Below are 25844 nucleotides of genomic sequence, written 5' to 3'. Positions count from 1 at the left end.
TATATGGATTTCAGTAAAGCGTTTGATAAGGTTCCCCACAGTCGGCTATTGCAGAAAATACAGAGGCTGGGGATTGAGGGTGATTTAGAGATGTGGATCAGAAATTGGCTAGTTGAAAGAAGACAGAGAGTGGTGGTTGATGGGAAATGTTCAGAATGGAGTTCAGTTACGAGTGGCGTACCACAAGGATCTGTTCTGGGGCCGTTGCTGTTTGTCATTTTTATAAATGACCTAGAGGAGGGAGCAGAAGGATGGGTAAGTAAATTTGCAGACGACACTAAAGTCGGTGGAGTTGTAGACAGTGCGAAAGGATGTTGCAGGTTACAGAGGGACATAGATAAGCTGCAGAGCTGGGCTGAGAGGTGGCAAATGGAGTTTAATGTGGAGAAGTGTGAGGTGATTCACTTTGGAAAGAATAACAGGAATGCGGAATATTTGGCTAATGGTAAAATTCTTGGTAGTGTGGATGAGCAGAGGGATCTCGGTGTCCAGGTACATAGATCCCTGAAAGTTGCCTCCCAGGTTGATAGGGTTGTGAAGAAGGCCTATGGTGTGCTGGCCTTTATTGGTAGAGGGATTGAGTTCCGGAGCCATGAGGTCATGTTGCAGTTGTACAAAACTCTAGTACGGCCACATTTGGAGTATTGTGTACAGTTCTGGTCGCCTCATTATAGGAAGGACGTGGAAGCTTTGGAACGGGTGCAGAGGAGATTTACCAGGATGTTGCCTGGTATGGAGGGAAAATCGTATGAGGAAAGGCTGATGGACTTGAGGTTGTTTTCGTTAGAGAGAAGAAGGTTAAGAGGTGACTTAATAGAGGCATACAAAATGATCAGAGGGTTAGATAGGGTGGACAGCGAGAGCCTTCTCCCGCGGATGGAGGTGGCTATCACGAGGGGACATAGCCTTAAATTGAGGGGCAATAGATATAGGACAGAGGTCAGAGGTGGGTTTTTTACGCAAAGAGTGGTGAGGCCGTGGAATGCCCTACCTGCAACAGTAGTGAACTCGCCAACATTGAGGGCATTTAAAAGTTTATTGGATAAGCATATGGATGATAAGGGCATAGTGTAGGTTAGATGGCCTTTAGTTTTTTTTTTCCATGTCGGTGCAACATTGAGGGCCGAAGGGCCTGTACTGCGCTGTATCGTTCTATGTTCTATGTTCTAAGTACATGGAGGAGGCAACAAAATGGCTGGCCAGCCAGCCTCTTCTTAATTTCCCCATCGTGGAGCCACTGGGACGAGAAGGTCACAGCCATGGCTGCAAGCAGTCATGTCTTTTGGCTTCCCCTTCACAATGATAGCCAGGTAACTGTGGCCATTCTTTATATTTTAATTCTTCGAGAGTGCCTCCATTCTTGGGGTCCCCAACTGCGTCAAAAGTGCCCAAGTCTCCCAGTGGGGCTGCCAGCTGTGCAGAGCATAAGACCCTTGTTTGGGCCTGCCATCTTGGAAACCCGCTCACCTTAATCAGACTGTGATCAGGGTAGTGGCCTCCTAATTGGCTACTTCATATAAGATCCCAACGCCATGCAGTCAGTCAACACAAGCGGGATCATTTGGCCATGATGGCAAAAATGTTTTAATGTTTCGCCACCTGAATTGATTCTAAATTACCCACTCTAATTAACCATCCTTCCCTATCTCCTTCCCAGGCTGTTGAGTGAAGTAAGGGAGGAAATAGTAGGCAATTATTTTCAATTCCTTCCGAGCCACAGGAAAGGTGCCGGAGGACTGGAGGATAGCCAATGTGGTACCATTGTTCAAGAAGGGAGGAAGGGATAAACTATGGAAACTGCAGGCTAGCCAGTCGAACCTCAGTGGTGGGGAAACTATTAGAAGCAGTTTTGAGAGACAGAATTAATCTGCATTTGGAGTGGCAGCTATTAATCAAGGACAGTCAGCATGGTTTCATTAAGGGAAGGTCATATCTGACCAACTTCATTCCCCTCTGGATGCCTCTAGTTTTGTGAAGATTTTGGCACCTGACATCTCACTCGTAATTTCTTCACGTTTGGGAATTGGCCAGTGTTCCCTCTTAATATTTTGGTTTAGATCCTTAGGATCAATGCAGATTCTTAGGTCACCATTTGCTTTCTTCACGCGCACAACAGAACTGACCTCGTCAGTTGGTTCTTCCACGCAGGTGATTATCCACAGCTGCTGCATACGGTCAAGTTCCAGTTTTAAACGTTCGCTGAAGGGAGCTGGTACCCTCCTTGGTGGATGAATGACTGGTCCGGCATTCACTCTCAGCTGTATTTTATAATCAAATGGCAATGTCCCCATTCCATGAAAAATATTAGGAAATTTGTTCACAATGACTTCAGTTTGGTCTTTGCTATTGGCTGAGCTCCTGTCTGAGCTGTGAATGTGCTTCACAAGCTGCAATAGCTCACACGCCTGTACACCCAACAATGAAGATGGCTTTGGTCCTATAATTTCAAATTTGATCAGAATCTTCTTGCCTTTGGCCTCAACCGTTAGATAGCAGGTCCCCATTGTGATAATAACATCACCACTGTAGTCCTGAAACTGACAGTCATTTTCGTCAATTAGAGGTTTTATTTGCAGTTTGGCCATGTGTTTTTGATTTTTGAGAATAGCTTGTGCACCGGTATCCAATTTCATTTGAATATTGGTTCCACTCATTTTTAATGGAATCGTCCAATCCTCATTCTCTTGAACTATTGAGATCTGTTTTAAAATGTCAGCATCGGAAATTGCCTGTGGAACTTTATCTACACTTTCAACTGTATCAACAAAGAAAGAGTCTTCTAAATCGAATTAATCTTCCACAGTGTCAGGTCTACTTGCTTTATTGTCATGTTTTTTAAGCTTATTTCCAATACAGCTCTTCTCTTGTCAACTGTACCCATCTTCTAAAATTGTTGGGATGTAGTTCCTGTTCCACACTGAGAAGCAAAGTGATTCAGTCTGTGACACTTCGCACAGGTTTTACCGAACGCAGGGCATTTTTTTACTTGGTGGACATTGCCACAAAGTTTGCATGTCATGATGTTTGTGACATCATGTGCAAAATGACCACCTCTGGTGCACGTTACTTTTCCAAGTGCGCCACAGCATCAATGGTGTCGGCCACGTTGTTCCTTTTTGTGCCACTTTCATTTCAGAATACTGGGGCGCGATTCTCCGCTGCCCACGACGGGTCGGAGAATAGCGGGAGGGCCTTCCCGACATTTTTCCCGCCCTCCCACTATTCTCACCCCCCCCCCCCCCCCCCCCCCGTGGCCGCCCCACGACACGAATCGCTGCTCGCCGTTTTTTACGCGGCGAACAGCGATTCTCCCCAGGCCGATGGGCCGAGTTCCCAGGCCTTTACGGCCGTTTTCACGAACGCAAACACACCTGCTCTCACCGTTCGTGAAAACAGCCGCAAAGTGCCGTCCCGGACAACCATGGCACCGATTGGCACGGCCGCACCATGGCCGTGCCAAGGGTGGCATGGGCCTGCGATCGGTGGGCACCGATCGCGGGCAGCGGGTCCGATACCCGCGCACTATTTGTTCCTCCGCCACCCCGCAGGATCAGTCCGCGGGGCGGCTGAGGGGCATGACGGCCCGCGCATGCGCGGGTTTGACGCATATGCATGATGACGTCATCCACCCATGCGCGGGTTGTAGCCGTCCAACCCACGCATGCGCGGCTGACGCCATCGTGCCCCTGATTTTTAGCAAGTTCGCTTGCTCTACATATACTAGTGGTGTCTTCTAACATTAACTTTGATTTTCTCAATAATCTCACACAGTATTTCGCTTTTAACTCCATAGACTATTTGACCGCGCAGAAGTGAGTCTAAGAGAACGGAAAAATTACAGGCTTAAGCCTGAGATCTGTAATAAAGCAGACAAGTGTTTCACCTGCTTTCTGGACTCTGCCTGAAAATATATCTTTCAAAAGTTTCATTTAGCTTCAATACTTGTCGAACATTTCGATTACTTTACTGTTATTTTTATCAGCCTCATTCTCAAATCGGAATGAGTTGAAAATCTCTAGGGCTTGTAGTCCAGCCATTGTTAGACATAGTGCTATATTTTGCTGGTCGCTGGCTGCTTCGAGGTCTAAGGCAAAGATATATAATTCAAACTACTGTTTGAAATTTCGCCAGTTAACATCAACTTTACCCGATGTCCGAAATTGCCGTGGAATTTGCAAACCTTCCATCCCGCTTTGACTGGGCTGTTATTCGACGTTACTTGCTTCAACGTGGTCGTTGAGATCGGAGCCCGGTCGAAATGTTTTCTCATGCTTTGCAAGTTTTATTTTCACACGGAGGTTTTATTTTCTCTCTCGCGAAACCTTTCTATTTTACCTCAGCAATGTCACCTGGTACCATGTGATGTTCTTTGCTTTCTGGATAAGGATGGCTTTGATGTGTAGTGTTCAACAAAGAAGATCAAGCTACGTTGATTAACAAAGCTAATTTATTAACATTACTTCTAACTAGATTTGAGCGTCTTACTAAGATACAATGGTTGCTAAATAAACTGTGCTATAATTCTATCTACAGATCACCTGAAAACGTAACTACTCTCGATCTCACCTGATCACTACTCCCCGAATCAATGGTGTCACGTGATCCACGTGACTGCTCTTGATCACCATCTGGTGGTTAGATGCATTTAGATAAAATTGTTAACCCTTCATTTACCAGACAATATCCATATTATCACAGAGTTCTGGCAAATATTTATCCCTAAATAGCATCACAAAAACAAAATATCTGTTCATTATCACATTGCTGTGTGTGGAGAGTTTGCTGTGCCACTTTATTTCCTATTTTACAATAGTGGTTACATTTCAAAATTACGTCACTTTGAGATATCTGATGGTCATGGAAAGTGACATATAATGAAATTATTTATTTTATTGTTGGCACCTGCACTTTTGTGAACTTTTAAATACTCAAAGCATTAGCCATACCCACGTAGCCCTTTCAGTTTGACACCTTTTCCTTATCTGTCATATTTGTGTTTTGTCTTGATCAGTTTTTTGCTACTTTTTTAGGTTGGAAGGTCTGTTGCTATGCAAAGGGAACTGTTCATATGAATTTGCTATTTGAGTTTAGTTTGAAGAATCAGAGTACTGAGAACAGAATCAATTCCAAGATTTAAAGTAGAAGTCCTCACCGTTCGACAGAGAAATAATCTTCCAAAATTTAAAACATTTACTTCATATTTACACCCAAATGGCATCAGTTCTAGTCAATTCTGTTTATTATGAAGAAATCTCATGCAAAATAGGGAGCATTAGTTAGAATATTCAACATTTTGATCTGTAAACTCCAGAGTGTCGGAGAAAGGGGTGAGGAGTTGAAGTTAAGGATCAGATTAAGAACCTCTGCAGATTCCACATGCACATGTATATAACCATTGTAGTTAAAAGCACAGGCATCTCCAAATTTAAACTGGGCTGAAGTTGATTTTTCTGAATTAACTCAAAGAAGAGTCATGCATTGACCTTCTTGGGAATTATAACAAGCTACTTAACACAGGAGGATATCCGAACCATGAAAATGAAATGAAAATCGCTTATTGTCACGAGTAGGCTTCAATGAAGTTACTGTGAAAAGCCCCTAGTCGCCACATTCCGGCGCCTGTCCGGGGAGGCTGGTACGGGAATTGAACCGTGCTGCTGGCCTGCTTGGTCTGCTTTAAAAGCCAGCGATTTAGCTGAGTGAGCTAAACCAGCTAAACCATGCTAAGTCATGGGAAAATAGGATGTGAGGACAGTGGTGGGGAGCATTTTTCATTGCAGGGACCATTCACACACAGGCAAAATTAATGGCCAGCCATGCACACACATAAAAACCAACTTAATTTGGACATTGAGTTGTCCCATTTCTTAATGCAATTGCTGAGTTTTATTTGCTTTAATGGGTAGCACAGCTTCTGTGTCTCAATCACAGCATTCTTGAAAGTCAGCTCAACCTTTGGGGTTGCTTTCCTTTCCTATTCTATCTCTTTCCTTTACCACTCTGTCTGTCTGTATCTCTCTCTCCCACTCTCTCTCTCTGCATCTCCTTTCCCAATTTGTCTCATCCCCAACCTAGCCTAAGGCAGTGACTCAGCTACCCAAGGCTCTGGCTGACTCCCAGTCCGGGACTGCACCTGGGCCTGGAGGCTAGGCCTCTTCGGCAGTTTGAAAATATTGAGCCACTGTCCTCGCACACCAATGGAGCTGGGAGGGGGAGGAGGGGCCAGCCACCAATGGAACCACATGTCCTGCTGCTCCCTTCCCCCCTGCCCCGAGTTACTCACACTTCACCAGCCAACCAGCTGTCGGCAGCTCCCTGTCCCTTCCCTGCGCTCCTGCTCCTGGAATTTGGGCCTCGGTTTCTCCTCACAGTCTAGGCCTCTGGTGACTGTGTCTGAGGTTCAGGCGTCAGAACATGTCAGTGGCTGGCCCAGGGTGTACTCTGTATTCATGTTTCTTCCAGTTGTAACAAGATTCTCTGTTTGGAAAACTACCCGCCAGAGCTGAATAACTCCTGATTTGCACTCATGCTGGGAACACAAATACGGAAGCGTGTTACAATCCTTTTCTGTGCAAATATCTGCATGGTGAGGATCGCGAGGCATTCCCGAGGGAATCCCGCTATCGGGCCGCCATTTTGAGTGAGTGGCCTGAGAGCGACGCCTGGCAATTGGACCCCCTCCTTCTCACAATGCAAGCCAGCCACCCGCTCCTCATAATTTTCTGCGTCACCCACCCCCCTCACAGTATGATGGTGAGCCAACTCCACCCCACTGACCCCCCATCAGAGGCCCCCATGAGAGAGACCCGTACCGCAGACCCCAATTAGAGACCTCACCAAAGATCCCTATTGCGACCCCCTCCAGAGGCTTCCTAATTGGACAGATCCCCACCAAAGACCCCAATGAGAGACAGTCCCACCATAGATCCCCCAATTAGAGGCCCTACATGAGACCCACCCCAATTAGAGAGCCTCCCACCAGAGACTCCCTCATACTAGAGACCCCTGCCTGGAAGCGAGATAGCAGGCCAGACAGAGGATCGTGCCTCACCCTTAAGTGGTTTTTAAAGTACGCATCTGTGAAAGCAACCGCAATGTTTATAAACATCCAGTTATGATTGATTGCTCCTGAATCACACAAGGACGGTTAAGTGCTTTCTGCAGAGAAAAAGAAGTGTGAGCACTGAAAGCACTTAACTAGTTAGTTTTACAGCTGACTATTTCAAATCCACTCAAGAGTGAGGGGAGATGAATGAAAAATGCAGACAGCTGAGTGTGTGTGGAAGTTGTTAGTCACAGCCCAATGAAAGCAATTTCACAGAGAAATGAGTGAATGACTTGCAGATCAAAGACCTGAGGGGATTTAAACTCATCTGACTGGTTTTCTCTTTGCAGAAATTGACAGATGCTGCTCCTTCTGCCTGAACCAGCAGGTGTATTGCACAGGTGAGTTTTAAAGTAGTGACTTTTTTCGCGGCTTCTGTCTGGACTACGCTGGTGTTGGTTCGAACCCAGGTGGCGATCTTCAACTTCGGACCCTGCAACAATACCTCTCGGTTGCGTCTCCTCCAGATGGTGTGCCCTGGCGACCTATTTCATCCGCCAGCTGCACGGCCTGAACTACAACGTGCAGCTCCTGTTCGTAGACCTGAGGGGTCTTCGTTCATTCCTCCGGGCCTGCCCGTCTTTTACCAGGGCCAGCTCAAAATTTGAAACATGGTCACCTGGCGCCGCAGCTCTCCCCCGTCAGGAGTGGTGGCCGTCATCATGGTCCGTTACTCAGAAACTGGCCTCTCCTCCAGCACCATTTTAAGTGGCTGGCGGAGCAGAGGGTGTGGCTGCAGTGATGTCTACAGTTGGGGACATGTTGGGTGGTATAGGACTGGGTTGAATGACACCTCGCAAATTGGAAATCGAGCGACAGTGGGTGTCCAGCTACAGACGATCTCATCCGTGATCTTAACATGGTCGTGCTTGGACCCAACGACACTCAACATCTTGAATATGCGCAGGTTTGCAGTGGAATCTCGGCTGAGTGGACCCTCGCTCGGATGGAATTCCATGTTGGCCCCAAGCCCAAGCCCCAAAATCTCCCTCGGGAGCCTGAGCCCCACAACCCTAGCCGCCTCAAGGAAATGCCCTCCATGCTCTTTTGCACTGCACGGGGGAGGGGGGCTTTCCCGTAGGGGCTGCTGCTGCACACCTTTCACCTCCTTGCTCTCGCCTGTCGCCTGGACACGCCTTGGCATGCCTCAGTGCTGTGCGGTAGTGGAGATCCCCACTGGGGGTCCCGCTATGGAGGAGTTCCCCCAGCCTTCAATCTTGAGGACCTGGGTGGAGGGTGTTGCATACAGTAGTACCATTGGCACAGGTTAGCGGACTCCCCTGATGCCTACCCTTTTTGTGGCTGTGTGGAGTCTGTGGACCACATCTATATTAAATGTTTTGGACTGCACCCCCTTTTTAGTTTCCTATCAAACCTTTTACTGAAGTTTTGTTTGCACTTCAGTCCCATGCTCCTAATCTATGGGTACCCAGTGCAGAGAGGGATGAACAAGGAGGATGACCGCCTCCTCAGCCTGCTCCTGGGCCTGGTGAAACTCGCTATTAACTCGCAATTAACAAGTAGCGGGTGTTCGAGGGGGTTATCCAGTCCCTCTTCTGTGGCTTTATTCGCAGCCAAGTGACCCTGGAGAGGGAGCAGTTGCTGTTCACGGGCACCATGACGGCCTTTCATGCTTGGTGGGCACCACAGGATCTGGAGTGCTTCACAGATCCTTTTGACCACATTTTGATTGAACTTTTTTAAGCCTCCATTGTTCTTTGTTTTGGGCAGTGCACTATTCGGGGTGGCTCCTTTTGCTTTGGCCCTTATTTTCTTTACTTTTGTTTACTAGGTTGAGCTTCAGGTGCTTCTGCAGGCCACAGGCTATGGTTGCTGCCTCCTTCTGCAGGTACCTGCCACTGCCTGAAGGCTGCATGCATGTTTGCTGCCACCTCTTCTGCCTCTGTGGCCTGGAGTGCAGTTCTGGAAGATATGGACTAATCTGCTGCCGGCGCTGGAGGTGAACGTCACTGAGCACCTTGATGGATGCACTGGTACGATATCTTTGAAGTTCTGCTGGGAACTGCATAGGGCGAGAATGTGAGCAGTTTGCTACAGGTAGGCTCTTGCAGACTATTGAGGACTGTTTACTGTCTACTGTTCATTAGGGTTTCTTTGTACAACTGCACTGTTGGAGCTTTGTGCTTATACCGATGATGAATGCCGATTATTGGTTATTATGGTGTAAGTAATTTTGTTTTATCCATTTTTATCCTTTTGGATGCTATTGACTGTTTAATAAACAAAATATTCCCAAGTGGATTCCTGTGGATAGGCATGCTATGTCAAGCAATTCTGGATTGTGTGATATGTAATGAGGCAGACTTGATTAGGGAGCTTAAGGTGAAGGAACCCTGAGGGAGCAGTGACACAATATGATAGAATTTATCCTGCAGTTTGAGAGGGAGAAGCTGCAATCAGATGTAACGGTATTACAATTAAATAAGGGGAACTTCAAAGACATGAGGGAGGAGCTGGCCAGAGTTAATTGGAAAAGGAGACGAGCAGGGAAGACGGTGAAACAACAATGGCAGGAGTTTTTGGGGGATATTCAGGAGGCACAACAGAAACTCATCCCAAGGAGGAGGAAACATGCTAAGGGGATGACAAGACATCCATGGCTGACGAGGGAAGTCAAGGACAGAATTAAAGCAAAAGAAAAAGCATACAAAGTGGTGAGGATTAGTGGGAAGTCAGAGGATTGAGAAGCCTTTAAAAGCGAGCAGAGGACAACTAAAAAAGCAATAAGGGGGGAGAAGATGAAATATGAGTGCAAGTTAGCTAGTAATATAAAGGAAGATAGGAAGAGTTTTTTTCAATAGATAAAAGGTAAGAGAGGCAAAAATAGACATTGGACCATTGGAAAATTTGGCTGAAGAAATAATAATAGGAAACAAAGAAATGGCAGAGGAACTGAATAGTTACTTTGCATCAGTTTTCACGGTGGAATGCCAATGGGATGCCAGAGCTCCAGGAGTACCAGGGGGCAGAGATGATTACAGTGACCATTACTAAGGAGAAGGTCTGAGGAAACTGAAAGGTGACCGGATGGACTACATCGCAGGGTTCTAAAAGACATAGCTGAGGATATTGTGGAGGCATTGGTGATGATCTTTCAGGAATCACTGGAGGCAGGAAGGATCCCAGAGGACTGGAAAGTGGCTAATTTAACACCGCTGTTTAAGAAAGGAGGGAGGCAGAAGACAGTAAATTTTAGGCTGGTTAGCCTGACTTCAGTCATTGGTAAGATTTTGGAGTCCATTATTAAAGATGAGGGCTAGGATTCTGCCTAAGTCCCCATGCTGGCAGTAAAACCGGCGCCAACGACTCCGGTGTCAACGGGCCCCCAAGGTGAGGAATTCTCACCTGTCTCGGGGGCTAGGTGGACGCTGGAGGGGTTGGCGCCACTCCAGCCGGCACCAAAGGGATGACGCGAGTTCCCGTATGCAGCAAACAGTCCAAAGATGTGCAGGTTAGGTGGATTGGCCATGCTAAATTGCCCGTAGTGTAAGGTTAATGGGGGGATTGTTGGGTTACGGGTATACGGGTTACGTGGGTTTAAGTAGGGTGATCATTGCTCGGCACAACATCGAGGGCCGAAGGGCCTGTTCTGTGCTGTACTGTTCTATGTTGTATGTTCTAAATGGCAGGCGTGATCTGGCACATGCAAGAAACCACCGGCGTGGTTCCACGCATGTGCAGACCGGCTGGCGTATTTTGGCGCATTGTGGGGGGGGGGGGGGGGGGGGGGGGGGGGGGGTGTTCTATTCTCCACGCCGGCCATGGTGGAGCCCTCAGGGGCCGGCACGGAAGGAAGAAGTGCCCCCACGGAACAGGCCCGCCCGCAGATCGGTGGGCCCCGATCGCGGGCCAGGCCACCGTGGGGGCCCCCCTGGTGTCGAATCCACCCACGCCCCCCCCCCAAAGGACCGCCCCCGCCGACGTATCTGCCAGGTGCTGCTGTGTGGGACCATATGTAACCCACGTCGGCGGGACTGGTCAAAAACGGACGGCTGATCGGCCCATCGGAGAATTGCCGGGGGTGCTGCTGCCAATGGCCCCCAACCAGCGTGGCAGGAATCCCGCTCCCGCCCAAAAAATGGCGCCGGAGAATACGGCAGCCGGCATTGGGGCGGGATTTGCGCTACCCCGGGGATTCTCCGACCTGGCCGGGCGGGGGGGGGGGGGGGGGGGTTGTAGAATTCTACCCGAGATGGAAGTGCATGAGAAAATAGGACTGAGTCAGCATGGCTTCGTTAAGGGCTGGTCATGTCTGGCAAATCTATCAGAGTTCTTTGAGGAAGTAACAAGGAAGTTAGTCAAAGGTGAACCAGTGGACGTGATTTATTTAGATTTCCAGAAGGCCTTTGACAAGGTGTCGAATAGGAGACTGTTAAATAAGTTAAGAGCCCATAGTGTTAAGGGTAAGATCCTGGCATGGATGGAGGATGGCTGACTAGAAGAAGGCAGAGAGTGGGGATAATGGGGTCTTTTTTAGGATGGCCTCCAGTGACTAGTGGTGTGCTTCAGTGGTCTGTGCTGGGGCCACAACTTTTCACAATATACATTAATGATCTGTTGCTAAGTTTGTAGATGATACAAAGATCAGTAGAGGGGCAGGTAGTATTGAGGAAGCAGGCAGGCTGCAGAAGGATTTGGACAAGCTAGGAGAGTGGGCAAAGAAATGGCAGATGGAATACAATGTGGAAAAGTGTGAGGTTATGCACTTTGGAAGGAGAAAGGGAGGCATAGACTATTTTCTAAATGGGGAAATGCTTAGGAAATCAGAAGCACAAAGGGACTTGGGAGTCCTTGTTCACGATTCTCTTAAGGTTAACATGCAGGTTCAGTCAACAGTTATGAAATGCAATGTTAGCATTCATGTCGAGAGGGCTAGAATACAGGAACAGAGATGTACTTCTGAGGCTGTATATGGCTCTGTTCAAACCCCATTTGGAGTGTTGTGAGCAGTTTTGGACCTGTATCTAAGGAAGGCTTTGGAAAGGGTCCAGAGGAGGTTCACAAGAATGACCCCTGGAATGAACAGCTTTTGTATGAGGAACGTTTGAGGACGCTGGGTCTGGACTCGGAGATTAGAAGGGTGAGAGGGGATCTTATTGAAACTTACAGGTTACTGCGAGGCTTGGATAGAGTGGACGTGGAGAGGATGTTTCCACTTGCAGGAAAAACTAGAACCAGAGGACACAATCTCAGACTAAAGGGACGATCCTTTAAAACAGTGATGAGGAGGAATTTTTGCAACCAGAGGGTGGTGTATCTGTGGAACTCTTTGCCACAGAAGGTGTGGAGGCCAAATCACTGAGTGTCTTTACGACAGAGATAGACATGATCTTGATTAAAAAGGGAATCGGGGAGTATGGGGAGAAGGTAGGAGAATGGGGATGAGAAAATATTAGCCATGATTAAATGGCAGAGCAGACTCGATGGGCTGAGTGGCCTAATTCTGCTCCTATGTCTTATGGTCTTATGTTGAAGATGTGAGTTATTACCTAGCATCCCAACCAGACCATGAGGCCTATACAATCTGCCTGAACACTGGAGGCCACAACACCACAAACTTAGCAGGCAACATCTCAACACCCAGGGGCTGGGCCTCAGCATCGAGGGCATTCCTGCTACCAGAGTGTGGGTCAATGCAATGGTGAGAGAACCGACCGGCCTGTCCAGGTAACATTATAAGCAGGTGTCTGGGGACAGGGTCTGGGGTGCCGTGCCCAGGGACCCCGGCTGCAGCTGGGGGTGAATGGTCAGGGCAGGTTGGATGGCGCACTGAGGGATGGCAGGAGATGTGATTGGGGGGGGGGGGGGGGGGGGGGGGGAGGCAGGGATGGAGGGGAGCCATGGGGAAATGGAGGGCCCCAGGGTGGAAGCCACCATTGGCTGTCAGTCTCTCACCCTCTCCAAGTCCTCACAGATATTGCACGGGATAAATTATATCTTGGACGCCCCAGTAAGCTGCCCTCATGGTACTGGTGGCAGGCCAGGTGGTCCCTGCCAGAGAAGGCGGTGGCAGCAGCATCGACAGAGGCTCAAGACAGTGGCCTATGTGCATGGCTCCGCTACACACCCTGAGGGCCCAGCCGCACAGCAGGGCAGGAAGGGACCTAGAAGGTGAGGATGGTGACAGTCGCTGGTCATTCAAACAGATGATGGACAGTGTGTGCCGCAGGAGACTCCACCTCAACAAGGGGATGGGGCACCTGTGCCATGTCCTTGCAGACTTGGCACCATACAGAGGAGGATAGCTGCTCCCAGTGGTCATCAAGGTGACCACAGCCCTGAATTCTGCTGTTCTTGCTGCTGTTGCTCATGTATTTGCTTTGTTTGGCCCTTGTTCCGCACTGTAACCAATCACTATTTGGCGATGTTCCATTTGCCAATGTACTCTGTTGATCATTCTTTTTGTCCACTATGTACATTCCCTTGGCCGGGGAGGGGGGGGGGGGGGGGTCAGAAAATGTCTGACATTAACAGAAAGTGGTTCCACTCCCTGAAAGCTCAACTCGTGTGTGACCTCCGGATCATAGACGTGTGTGGACGCTTCCCCGGGAATGTGCACAACAGCTACATCCTGGAGCAGTCGGAGATCCGCAGCACCTTTAAGGATCACCCCAGAATGGCCGGTTGGCTCTTGGGGGATAAGGGGTATTTTGGACCTGGCTAATGATGCCCTATGGAGGCTGGTAACCGATTCGGAGACCCGATACACTAAGGTCCGTGTGGCCATCCAGGCTGTCATTCAGTAGGGCATCGGACTACCGCGTGACATGGTCGAGGTGGAGGGGGGGGGGGGGGGACATGTGTCCACCTCCGAGTAGGAAGACAAGGAGGCGCCGGACCAAGAGAGGCTGGAGAATGAGCCCGAGGAGGATCCGGAGGACCTGCTGGAGGATTGAGGACAGGCGGCAGCAGCAAGGGTCTGGTTTGCCTGGAGGGCAAGGGAGGTCCTCATCCTCGCCCGCTTCTCATAGGACTTGTCTTCATCCGTCATCTCACCCCCCTCTCCTCCCTGCTTCCCACCCACCGTCCCACAATGCCGTTCCCCCATCTCCCACCCCCCATTGTCACCCCACTGCCCAATCCCACCTCAAACTCACCCAATATCCTTCCCACCCATTCCTCCCCACTCCCCAACCACCATCCTAGGGTCTGTGTTACATCACTTCAGGGTGATGGGCCTGTGCCTGCGCTGTCTGCTGGTCACTGTCGAAGGCAGGGTGATGATGATAACCCACTGTGAGCTCAGCACTGGTGCTCCTCAAGCTATGTCATGGTCTGACTCCTGCCTGTTTTCTGAGTGCATGCTTACACCTATCATCTGCATGTGGTGTGCCTTTGAGAGGAGGGGGCAATCCAAGGGGGCTGGGGCAGTGGCATGGAGGTCGGCCCACATTGCTCAATAACGCGCCAGAGGCTTCACATGTTTCAGATGCAACGTGTTTAGTCATGTATAATTGTGATCCCAACGGCCCCTGCCCCCCCCCCCCCCCCTTCCCCACCCCTACTCCTTACTTTCCCCTGGTAGAAAACACTCATGGCCAGAAACATGGCATGTTCGGAAATGCTTCAAGGTCAAAAACAGGTAATGTGCCATGGTCAGAAAAGCAACATGGTTGGAAATGTGCTAAGGTTGGACACACATAAAGGTTGGAATTGGGACATGGTCAGAAATGCATCATGGTCAGAAATGTGACATGGTCTGAAACTCGTCATGGTAGAAAACGCGTCACGGTCGAAATCGTGTCACAGCCAGAAACACGGCATGGTCGAAAATGTGTTATGGTCAGAAACGGGGTCAAGTTCGGAAACTAGTCAAAGTGGGAAATGTGACATGTTTGGAAACATGTCAGGGTTAGAAACACGTCAGGGTTGGAAAAGCATCATGGTCAGAAATGTGTCAGGGTTGGCAATGCCTCATGCCTCGAATGTGTCATGGTCGGAGTCATGTCTGGGTCGGAAATGCGTCGGGATCGAAAACGCATCGTGGTCGGTAACGTGTCATGGTCAGAAAAGTGCCATGGTTGAAAACCAGTCTTGGTTGCAAACCTGACATTTTCAGAAACATGTCAGTCGGAAAAAATGCATCATGGTTGGGAATGCATCATGGTCAGAATTGCATCATGGTCAGAATTGCATCATGGTCAGAGATGCATCATGGTCAGAAATGCACCATGGTCAGAAATGCACCATGGTCAGAATTGCATCATGGTCAGAATTGCATCATGGTCAGAGATGCATCATGGTCAGAAATGCACCATGGTCAGAAATGCACCATGGTCAGAATTGCATCATGGTCAGAATTGCATCATGGTCAGAAATGCATCATGGTCAGAAATGCTTTTTGTGGACAGCATGTTATGGTGGGAAGCGTGTCATGGTGGAAAACGTGTCATGGGTGGAAGCGCACATGTTCTGAAATGTGTCATGGTCTGAAACACATCATGGAAGAAAACACGTCATGGCAGGAAACGGGTCGTGGCCTGCAAACGCGACATGGTCAGAAACGCCTCATAGTCGGAAAAGCCGCACAGTCGAAAATGCGTCATTGTCGAAAATGCGTCATTGTCGGAAATGTGTCATGGTGAGAAACACATCATGGTCAGAAATGCGCCATCGTGGAAAATGTGTCATGGTTGAAAATGTGCCATGGTCGGAAACTCTTCATGGTAGAATACATATCATAGATGGAAACATGCCATGGGCGGAAACACATCATGGTCGGAAATGCATCATGGTCGGAAATGCATCATGGTCAAAAATGGTCATGTTCGGAAATGTGTCATGGTCAGAAAGGCGGCACAGTTGGAAATGCGTCAAGGGCGGAAACATGTCTAGGTCGGGAATTCATCATTATCTGAAACTTGCCATAGTAGAAAACGGTTCATGGTAGAAAACATGCCTTGGCTGAAAACATGTCATGTTCGGAAATGTGTCATGGTCAAAAATGGGTCAAAGTTAGAAATGTACCATGGTTGGGAGGTTTCATGGTTTGAAACACGTCAAGGTCGGAAATGCATCAAGGTCAGAATGCGACATGTTCAGAAAAGAGTTGGGGTCAGAAATGCTTCATGATCTAAAATACATCATGGTAAGAAACGTGTCATGTTCAGAAACACATCTTGGTCGGAAGCGAGTTGTTGTCTAAAACGTGAAATGATCGAAAATGCTTCATGCACAGAATCTATCTTGGTCAGAATCGTTGTCGAGGTCTGAAATGTGTTGTGGTCGGAAATGTATCAATGTAGATAAAACGTCATTGTTTGAAACTTGTCATTGTAAAAAACGGTTCATGGTAGAAAACACGTCATGGTCAGAAATGTTTCATGGTCGGAAACGCGTCAAGGGTCAATAACGTGTCATCGTCGGAAATGCGTCATGGTCAATAATGAGTTATGGTATGAAACTCATGAAGGTAGACAACACACCATGGTAGAAAAAGCATCATGTCCGGAAGCATGTCATAGTTGGAAATGCGTCATGATCCAAAACGGGTCATGGTCAGAAATACATCATAGTCGGAAACTTGTTATGGTAAAAAATGCATCAATGTAGATAATGTGTCAGCGTCAGAAAGGTGATATGGTTCGAAATGCATCATGGTCAGAAATGCGCCATGGTCAGAAACGTGTCATGGTGGAAAGTGTGTCATGGTCGGAAACACGTCGTGGTCGAAAATGCATCGGGATTGGAAACACGTCGTTGTCTGAAACTTGTCATGGTAGAAAGCGTGTCATAGTTCAAAACGTATCATACCCAAAATCAAGTCACGTTCGGAAACGCGTCATGGTTTAAACATGTCATGGTCGGAAACACGTCGTGGTCAGAAAAATGAAATTGTCAAAAATGCCGCATGCTCAGAATGCATCTTGGTCACAATCGTGTCAAGGCCAGAAATGCATTGTGGTCAGAAAAGCGTCAGAGTCGGAAACACGTCGCGGTCTGAAATCCGTCATGGTAGAAAATGCATCATGGTACAAAACGCATCATGGCCAGAAACGCATCATGTTTGAAAATGCGTCATGGTCAGAAATGCGTCATGTTTGAAAATGCGTCATGGTCAGAAATGCGTCATGGTGGAAAAAGCGCCATGATCGGAAACATGTCCTGGTTGGAAATGCGTCATGATTGGAAGTGCATTATGGTCGGAGACATGTCATGGTCGGTAACCCGTCATGGTCTGAAACCCGTCATAGTAGAAAACGCATAATAGCCGGAATCACGTCATAGTCGGAAATATATCAGAATCAAAAACGGGTCATGGTCAGAAATGTATCACGGTAGGAAAGGCGACATAGTTGGAAATGCAACATGGTTGGAAATGCAACATGGTGGGAAAATATCACAATCGGAGTGACATGGTTGGAAACACGTCATAATCTGAAATACGTCATGGTCAGAAACTCGTCATGGTGGAAAACGCATCATGGTCGGAAACACGTCGTGTTCTAAAATGTGCAATTGTTGAAAATGACGCGTGCTCATAATGCGTCTTCTTTGGAATCGTGCCAATGTCGGGAATGCGTTTTGGTCAGAAAGTCGTCGGTGTCAGAAACATATCAGTGTCTGAAACGCATTGTGGTAGAAAACATGTCAAGTTATAAAATACACCATGGCCAGAAACAAGTCATGTTTGGAAATACGCATGGTCTTAAAAGTGTCATGGTCGGAAACACACTGTGGTCTAAAACGTGAAATAGTTGAAAACGCTGCATGCTGAGAATGCATCTTGTTTGGAATTTTGTAAAGGTCGGAAATGCATCGGGGTCAGAGACACGTTGGGTTCTGAAACCTGTATTGGTAGAATATGCATCATGGTACAAAACGCATCATGGCCAGAATCGCGACATGTTCGGAAACGCAGCGTGGTAGAAAACATGTCATGGGTGGAAACTCGTCATGGTCTGAAATGTGTCATGGGTCTGAAACTCGTCATGGTCTGAACCACGTCACGGTAGAAAATGCATCATGGTAGAAAACGCGTCATGGCCGGAAAAGCATCATAGCTGGAACTGCATCATAGTTGAAATGCCTCATGGTCGAAAGCGGGTCATGTTTGGAAATGTGTCCTGGTCTGAAAGATGACATGGTTAGAAAGGTGTCATTGTTGTAAATGCATTGGGGACTGAAACATTTCATGGTGAGAAATGCATCATGGTTGAAAATGCACCATGGTCAGAAATGCGTCATGGTGGAAATGCATCATGGTTGGTGATGCGTCAAGGTCTAAAACGTCAAATGGTCGAAATGCCTCATGTTCAGAATGTGCTTTGATCAGAAACATGTCATGGTCTGAAACATATGTTGTTAGAAAATTCGTCATGGCCAGAAATGCGTCATGTTCGGAAACACGTCATGTTCAGAAATGTGTCATGGTACAAAATGGGTCATAGTTGGAAATGCATCATGATCTGAAAGGCATGATGAGTGGAAATGCATCAAGGTGGGGAATGCGACATGGTTGGTAATGCCTCATCATCAGAAATGCATCATAGTGGAAAGCGCTTCATGGTCAGAAACGTGTCATGGTAGGAGATGTGTCATGGTCGGAAACATGTCATAGTCGGAAACGAGTCATGGTAGAACACGCATCATGGTCGGAAAGGTGTCAAGGTTGGACATGTGTCATGGGCAGAAATGTGTCATAGTCGGAAACATGTGATCGTCTGAAAATTGTATTGGTAGGAAATGCATCATGGTAGAAAATCCATCATGGCTGGAAACACATCATGGTCGGAAATTAATCATGATCAAAAAGGCGACATGTGTGGAAACATGCCAAGCTCGGAAATGCATCAAGGTCAAAAATGCGACATGGTCAGAAATGCTTCATGGTTGGAAACGAGCTAAAGTCTGAAATATGTCATGGTAAAAAATGTGTAATGGTAGAAAACACTTCATGGTGGTCGGAATTGCATCACGGTCAAAAATGAATCAAGGTCAGAAATGCGACATGGTCGGAAACATGTCATGGTCGGGGAAACGGTGGTGTAATGGTATTATCACTGGGCTAGTAAACCAGAGACCCAGAGTAATATTCTATGGATCCAGGTTCAAATCCCGCCAGTGCAGATGGTGAAATTTGTATTCAGTAAAAATCTGGAATTAAAAGTCTAATCATGATCATGAAACCATTGCCAATTGTTATATAAACCCATTTGGTTCACTGATGTCTTTTCGGGAAGAAAATCTGCCACCTTTACCTGGTCTGGATGACTCTAGACCCACAGCAATGTGGTTCGCTTTTAACTACCCCCTCAAGGGTAATTAGGGATGGGCAATAAATGCTGGCATAGCCTGCGATGCATATGTCCCATAAATGAATTTGAAAAAACGTGTCATGGTCAGAAATGAGTCATGGTCAGAAATGCATCATGATCGGAAACGGATTATGGTCTGAAACTTGCCATGGTAGAAAACGAGTCATGGTAGAAATCACGTCATGGCTGGTAACATTTTGTGTGTCATGGTCTGAAATGCTACATGTTCGGAAATGCATCGGGGTCAGAAGCACGTCATGGTCAGAAATGTCTCATGGTGGAAAACGAGTCATGGTCGGAAATGCATCGTGGTCTAAAACGTGAAATGGTTGGAATCCCTTGTGCTCAGAATTTTTCTTGGTCGGAATAGTGTTGAGTTCGGAAACACGTAATTGCCGGAAACGTGCTGTAGTCGGAAACAAGTAGGGATCGGAAACACGCGGTGTCTGAAATGCGTCATGGTAGAAAATGCATTATGATACAAAACGCATCATGGCTGGAAAAGTGCTATGTTCGGGAACACGTCATGGTCGGAAACACGTCATGGTTCGTAATGTGTCATGGTCAAAAATGTTTCATAGTCGGAAATATGTAAAGGTCAGAAAGGTGACAGAGTTGGAAATGCATCAAGGTCGGAAAAGTGTCAAGATTGGAAATGCAACTTATTCGGAAATGCGTCATGGTTGGAAACACGTCATGGTTTGAAATGCGTCATGGTGGAAAACAAGTCATGGTTGGAAAAGTGCCAGGGTCAGAAACGTGTATGGTCAGAAACGTGTATGGTCGGACACGTGTCATGGTCAAATGAAGACCTAAACATTCTGAGAACCTGGCAATAGCATAAACAACTGTGGAAGACAGTACCCCAGTTGAGTTAACCACCAAACACGACATCGACTTTGGTTGAGACTACCAGGGACAACTTCGAAACCAAACCAAAAGCACCAGACGTTGCAGTCAACATAAAAAAGCTGATCCCTAAGGTTCGTCAACAATCACACAGAAGTCAACGTCCTCCTAATCGTCTAACTCATTGACTGTTGTGCATTGATTGCTTATATTGTAAATTTTGATTGTTAACATAATGTATTTCGTTGAGGCAACCTCTGATGTAAAGGGGGAGTACAGTGCTATGTATTCATATTTATTCCTAGTTTGAACAAGGTCACCTTCAGAGTCCGATCAGGTGATGTATTGATGGTGTCATCGGCCCATTTGCATAGTCAAACGGGCAGTCTATCCTAACAGCCTGTGCAGTAAACACCTTTCTAAAAAGCTCTTGTTTGTGTGTAACTTGGTGGTCTGCCAACCTGTCCTTTAGACATACAACAGAGTGCATCCTGTAATGATAATAATCACTTATTGTCACAAGTAGGCTTCAATGAAGTTACTGTGAAAAGCCCCTTGTCTCCAGATTCAGCCGCCTGTTCGGGGAGGCCGGCACGGGAATTGAACCTATGATGCTGCCTTGTTCTGCATTACAAGCCAGCTGTTTAGCCCACTGTGCTAAACTGGCCCCGAGGGGTATGTGAGGGGCAGAACAGATTTGGAAATGTCCCTGCAGGCCTGATAAAAATTTTTAACCGGTCAGATCTGGCCCAGGAATGAGTTGAGTGAACGTTCACTGAAGTGCACCTAATGCAATTATTTCCTTTTTCAAATAAAAAGAGCAAAACATTACACGGTACTCCAGACATGGTTTCACCAATACTCTGTAGAGCTATAGTAAAACCTTCCTACTTTTATATTCCATCCCCATTGCAATAAATGTCAAACTTCTATTTGCCTTATTAATCCAACACGTAGATGTACATATTCCAGCAGAGGCCACTGGATACCTGCCAGTCATAGAAAGCCTGGGCCCAGAATTTCCCGAGAATTTCATCACACATCAGGAAAGTTACAGTCATGGAGTGGCAACAGCCCCAAGAAAACCCCCAGCCCAGCTTATTCCACTCCCAGAAACCTTTTAACATTGCTGAATATGCTGAAAAGACAACAATGGCAGAAAAAATGACATTAGTACAAAGACGATTCAGCATCAAAGGAAGCACAACAGCCACGGTGTTCCCACTGTCTCATTCCAGCGCTCTACTATAAGGACCAAGAAGAAAATCCCGTGCCTAAATCATCCAGTCTCACACTGGCAAACATGTCATTCAAAATTCAACCTGTACAATTTAAAATCTTCAGAGCTTTTAATGTTATTCTAAAATCTAAATTCCATTTATTTTATATACTTACATTTTTAAAACCCCTATAAAGGATTTGAAGTTCTTTCTTTGTGAATTTAGTTTGCGCCTCAAGCTGCTCCAGCCCCTCGGGGCGATGGCAGACGGTAGCCATTTCCAATTCATCTTCAACACTGTCTGTAAGCGAAAATTATAAAACAAATGTTATTTGACAGAAGGGTTGCACTTTTGAATAGGCCAGGATCACCTTTGCTACAAAATATAGCTTGTTTGGGTTACGCTAAGATCGATATGGATTATTGATAATTTGAGTGTTGCTGAAAAATGACCGCTGAAGCTTTTTAGTTTGCACTCATCAGGACAATTATGAAAATATTATTGTGATTGTCCTGATCAGTGCAAGCTGAAAACCTTTGACAAAATATCTTTTTTCAGCAATACTCAAGTTCTGTGCTCCCAAATATTATTTGTATTGATTATATATTCATTTGTGTGTGCCCTGCTGAAGATAGGTTATTAGCTGCCGATGCACCATCCTGAGCCATTTTCTGGGTAGTTTTTGTCAGTCGTGGTTTGTCATTGCCTTTCACTCTCAGGGGCAAGAGCAAGGACGTAGGTGCCAAATCTACCTCAGCGAAAATAGGAATCAAACCCACACAGTTGGTGTTATTCTCAACCTACATACCAGTAATCTAGCCAACTGAACTAACCAACCCTATATGTATTATGAGTGACTTTCTGAACTAAGCAATTTGCCTGATTAATCCCTACCCCCCTGTAACTTCTACCTCTAAGAAGGACAAGATTAACAATTGAATGGGATCGCTATCATCTTCAATCTCTTTCAAGGCATAAATCATCCTGGATTGAACATATGTTGTGTTCTGTCATTGCCATTACCTCAGTATTCTGAAATTTCCACACGAACACCATTGTGGAGTACCGTCACCACAATGGCAGCTAATTTCATAGAGACCCACCATTATCTCCCCAATGCAACCAGAGGTGGGCATTACGTGCAGCTTTAGCATCATCACTCACACCCTGAGAGTAAATTAGAACATAGCAGCTGAAAAGATGAGGCTGGAGCCTCATCAAAAGCACAATGTGCTAAACAGAGATAACTATCTCTGCATTATTATTTGCGCCACTCTCAAATATCTGAATTCTGAGAGCTTTTCTCTAAACCTTCTCAAAATTGTCAGTATTGCAGATTTTCCTGCTCCTCTATGGGCATATTGAATCATTCTGTGACAGTGAGTGAATGGAAGAAAATCATGAAAAATGGTTGCAAGACAAATTGCTATTTCACACAACAGTAAGGAGTATGCCCCATTTTCAATTCTTAACATTGGGCCCTAACCATTGAGTGTACTTCACTGCCCAATTTCTATTTACACTGAAATGAACTTCACATGCCCTGGTGTAGCCCTAAAATTCCTTTCAACATTTGAACTTCAGCTCAGAAAGGATGTTAGCCTCTCTGTATCATGGTTGAACGTAAAGTGTCTGTGGAAGATCTAAACATGAGTTCAAAAATTCATTTACAGAAGCTAAAAAGAAAATCATAGAACCATGGAATGGTTACAGCTCATAAGGAAGCCATTTGGCCTATGCAAGAGGCTGGTCCCATTACCCCACACCTTCCCTATAACTACAAATTTTCTCTACAGGTCCTTTTCCAGCAGTCTTTTGAAAACCCTGCTTGTATCTGCCTCCAATATAATCTCAGGTCGTGTATTCCAGACCCCGACCATTCATTGCTTAATGATGTTTTTCCTCATGTCGCAACTGATTCTTCACCTTAAATTGGTGTCCTTTGGTTCATTAAGGTAAGATAAAGTTGCCATAGCCCCAGATGGCCATAGGCTACTTTCTCCTTTGAGGGGGAGAGTTGACTGGTGGTGATTTAACCTGAAGATCACCTGAGAAGGTGGGGCTTTCATGAATAACCTCAGTCGGTTCGGGAAGCTGGGTTGCTCTGCATCACAAACCAGGGACTGGTTTAGCACAGTGGGCTAAACAGCTGACTTGTAATGCAGGACAAGGCCAGTAGCGCGGGTTCAATTCCTGTACTGGCCTTCCCGAACAGGCGCCGGAATGTGGCGACTAGGGGTTTTTCACAGTAACTCAATTGAAGCCTACTTGTGATGATAAGCTATTATTATAAACCAGCTGTCTAGCTGAGTGAGCTAAAGAGGTCCCTACACTTCTACCAATGGGCAATGAATATAGTTTTACCATCATCACCCACATCATAGAATCATAGAACCCATTCAGCCCATCGTGTCTGCACCGACTCTCTGAAAGTGCACCCTGACCAGACTCCCACCGTTTTACTGCAACCTCATAACCTACACATCCCTGGAAACTAAGGGGCGATTTAACATGGCCAATCCACCTAACCTGCACATTTTATTTGGACTGTGGGAGGAACCGGCGCTCCCAGAGGAAATCCACGCAGACACAGGGGGAAAGTGCAAACTCCATACAGACAGTCATCCAAGTCCGGAATTGAACCAGGGCCCTGGCATTGTGAGTCAGCAGTGCTAACCCCTTTGCCAATGTGTCACCCCATCCAGAGAGCAAGTTAAAAAACTAACTGCTCAATCTGGAACCACCCACCTCATGAAAAGCATGGTGTGTTAAAAGAAGAGTTATTTTTTTATTATTGCTGGTATACTTTAATTTGCAATCATCTTACATTTCTGAACGCTGAAGATTTTCTCAAAACCTTCTCTTAGTGAGGCAGCCTTTTCTGCTCCTCCAGGGGCTATTTACTCTGCCTGGATCATTAGTGTGAGATATAGTAATGACAAAGTCACACTGGGAAAATGCTCGGTTCAGAAGCGCCACTGAATTTATCCCGGACAACATTTATCCCTCAATTAACATTATTCAAAGAGTTTAATTGGTCATTTATCTCATTGCTGTTTGTAGAATCTTGCTGTGTACAAATGGGCTGCTGAGTTTGCCTACATCCCAATAATGACTAGATTTCAGAAATTAGCTGTCAAGTGGTATGGGATGTTCCATAGAATCCCTACAGTGTGGAAGGAGGCTATTTGGCCCATCGAATCTGCACTGACTGTCCAAAAGAGCACTCTACAGGAGGCTCACATGGGGAGAACGTGCAAACGCCACAGTCACCCAACCCCAAAATCAAACACAGGTCCCTGGTGCTGAGAAGGAGCAGTGCTAACCATTGTGCCACGGCGCCGCCCGTTCACAAGTTCTGAAAGGTGCTATGTAAATACAAATTCCATCATTCATACGGATACGTTTTAGCAACTGGCAATGTTTCAGCTGCCCAGTGCAGACTTGATGTGGACATGGGTACATCTTCATCTCCAGAGCCCCCTCAAATTACACACCATCCTGACCTGGACATCATTCCTTCCTCATTGTTGGCTTAGAATCCAAGAACTCAGTACCTAACAGCATTCTGGGAGCACCATTACCACACCTCACTCTCAGCTTCTCAAAAGTGACCAGGGAGGGACAATAAATACAGGTTAAGCAACCCTTATTCAAAATTTTGAAATTCAAAAAAGCTCTGAAATCCGTACTTATTTTCAAACTCCAAAATCATGGGCGGGATTGTATGAGTCTCCGCACCGAAATTGCGATCGGCGCAGGGTGGAGAGTGCCCTCGATCGGGTCCGACGCCGAGACACGATTCTCCGGCGACCAGAGAATCGCCGCCAGTCGCGCGCGGTCGATGCAGCGCGTCGCTTCTCCACGGTCAACGGCCGGGTTCCGCCGAGTCCCGCCGGCGTGGTTCCCAAATGGTTTCACCTGGCGGGAGCTCGGCGTTGTGGCTGCGGAGGCCGTCCTGGTGGGGGCCTCCATGGTGGCCAGGCCTACGATCGGAGGCAACCAATCGGCGGGCGCGCGCATTCCTGGGGGGGGGGGGGGGGCTATCTTCGTCCAAGCCACTGTAGGGCTTCACCATGTTGTGCAGTGGCCGGTGCGAAAATGTCTGCCGGAAGTGATGGGGCCCGTATCGGCAGCCAAAACTGTGTGAAGCACTACAGCGGCGTGTTGGCCCCCTGTGGTTGCAGAATCGCTGGGCCAAGAAGACCGTTGACACTCCGGTGTTTACGCCGGTGTCAACGCTTTGCCACTATTTTGGAGAATCCCGGCCTATGTTTCTAGTAAAAAATAATATTCACCCAAGATCCACTAGCTATGCGTGTTTCACAACTATACCTACACAGGTATTTCAAAATTCAACACGTTCTGGAAGCTGGAACACTCTCGGCCCCA

General features: G+C 46.9%; 1 protein-coding gene across 7 annotated transcripts in view; it reads right to left on the bottom strand.

Moving 5' to 3' along the window:
* The window catches only part of kcnip4 (Kv channel interacting protein 4), a 1191104-nt gene that overhangs the window by 137397 nt on the left and 1027863 nt on the right, over positions 1-25844 (bottom strand). For all 7 annotated transcript variants that reach the window (XM_038791487.1, XM_038791491.1, XM_038791492.1 and 4 more), the window contains one exon: positions 21628-21752. In XM_038791487.1, the coding sequence (XP_038647415.1) occupies positions 21628-21752 (125 nt within the window). The remainder of the gene's footprint in view (positions 1-21627; positions 21753-25844) is intronic.

The sequence above is a fragment of the Scyliorhinus canicula genome, chromosome 3, assembly GCF_902713615.1.
Source record: "Scyliorhinus canicula chromosome 3, sScyCan1.1, whole genome shotgun sequence".
In the NCBI taxonomy this organism is placed as follows: Eukaryota; Metazoa; Chordata; class Chondrichthyes; order Carcharhiniformes; family Scyliorhinidae; genus Scyliorhinus; species Scyliorhinus canicula.
Note: the sequence above shows the minus strand (reverse complement) of the source record. Positions and strands in the feature narration are given on the sequence as shown.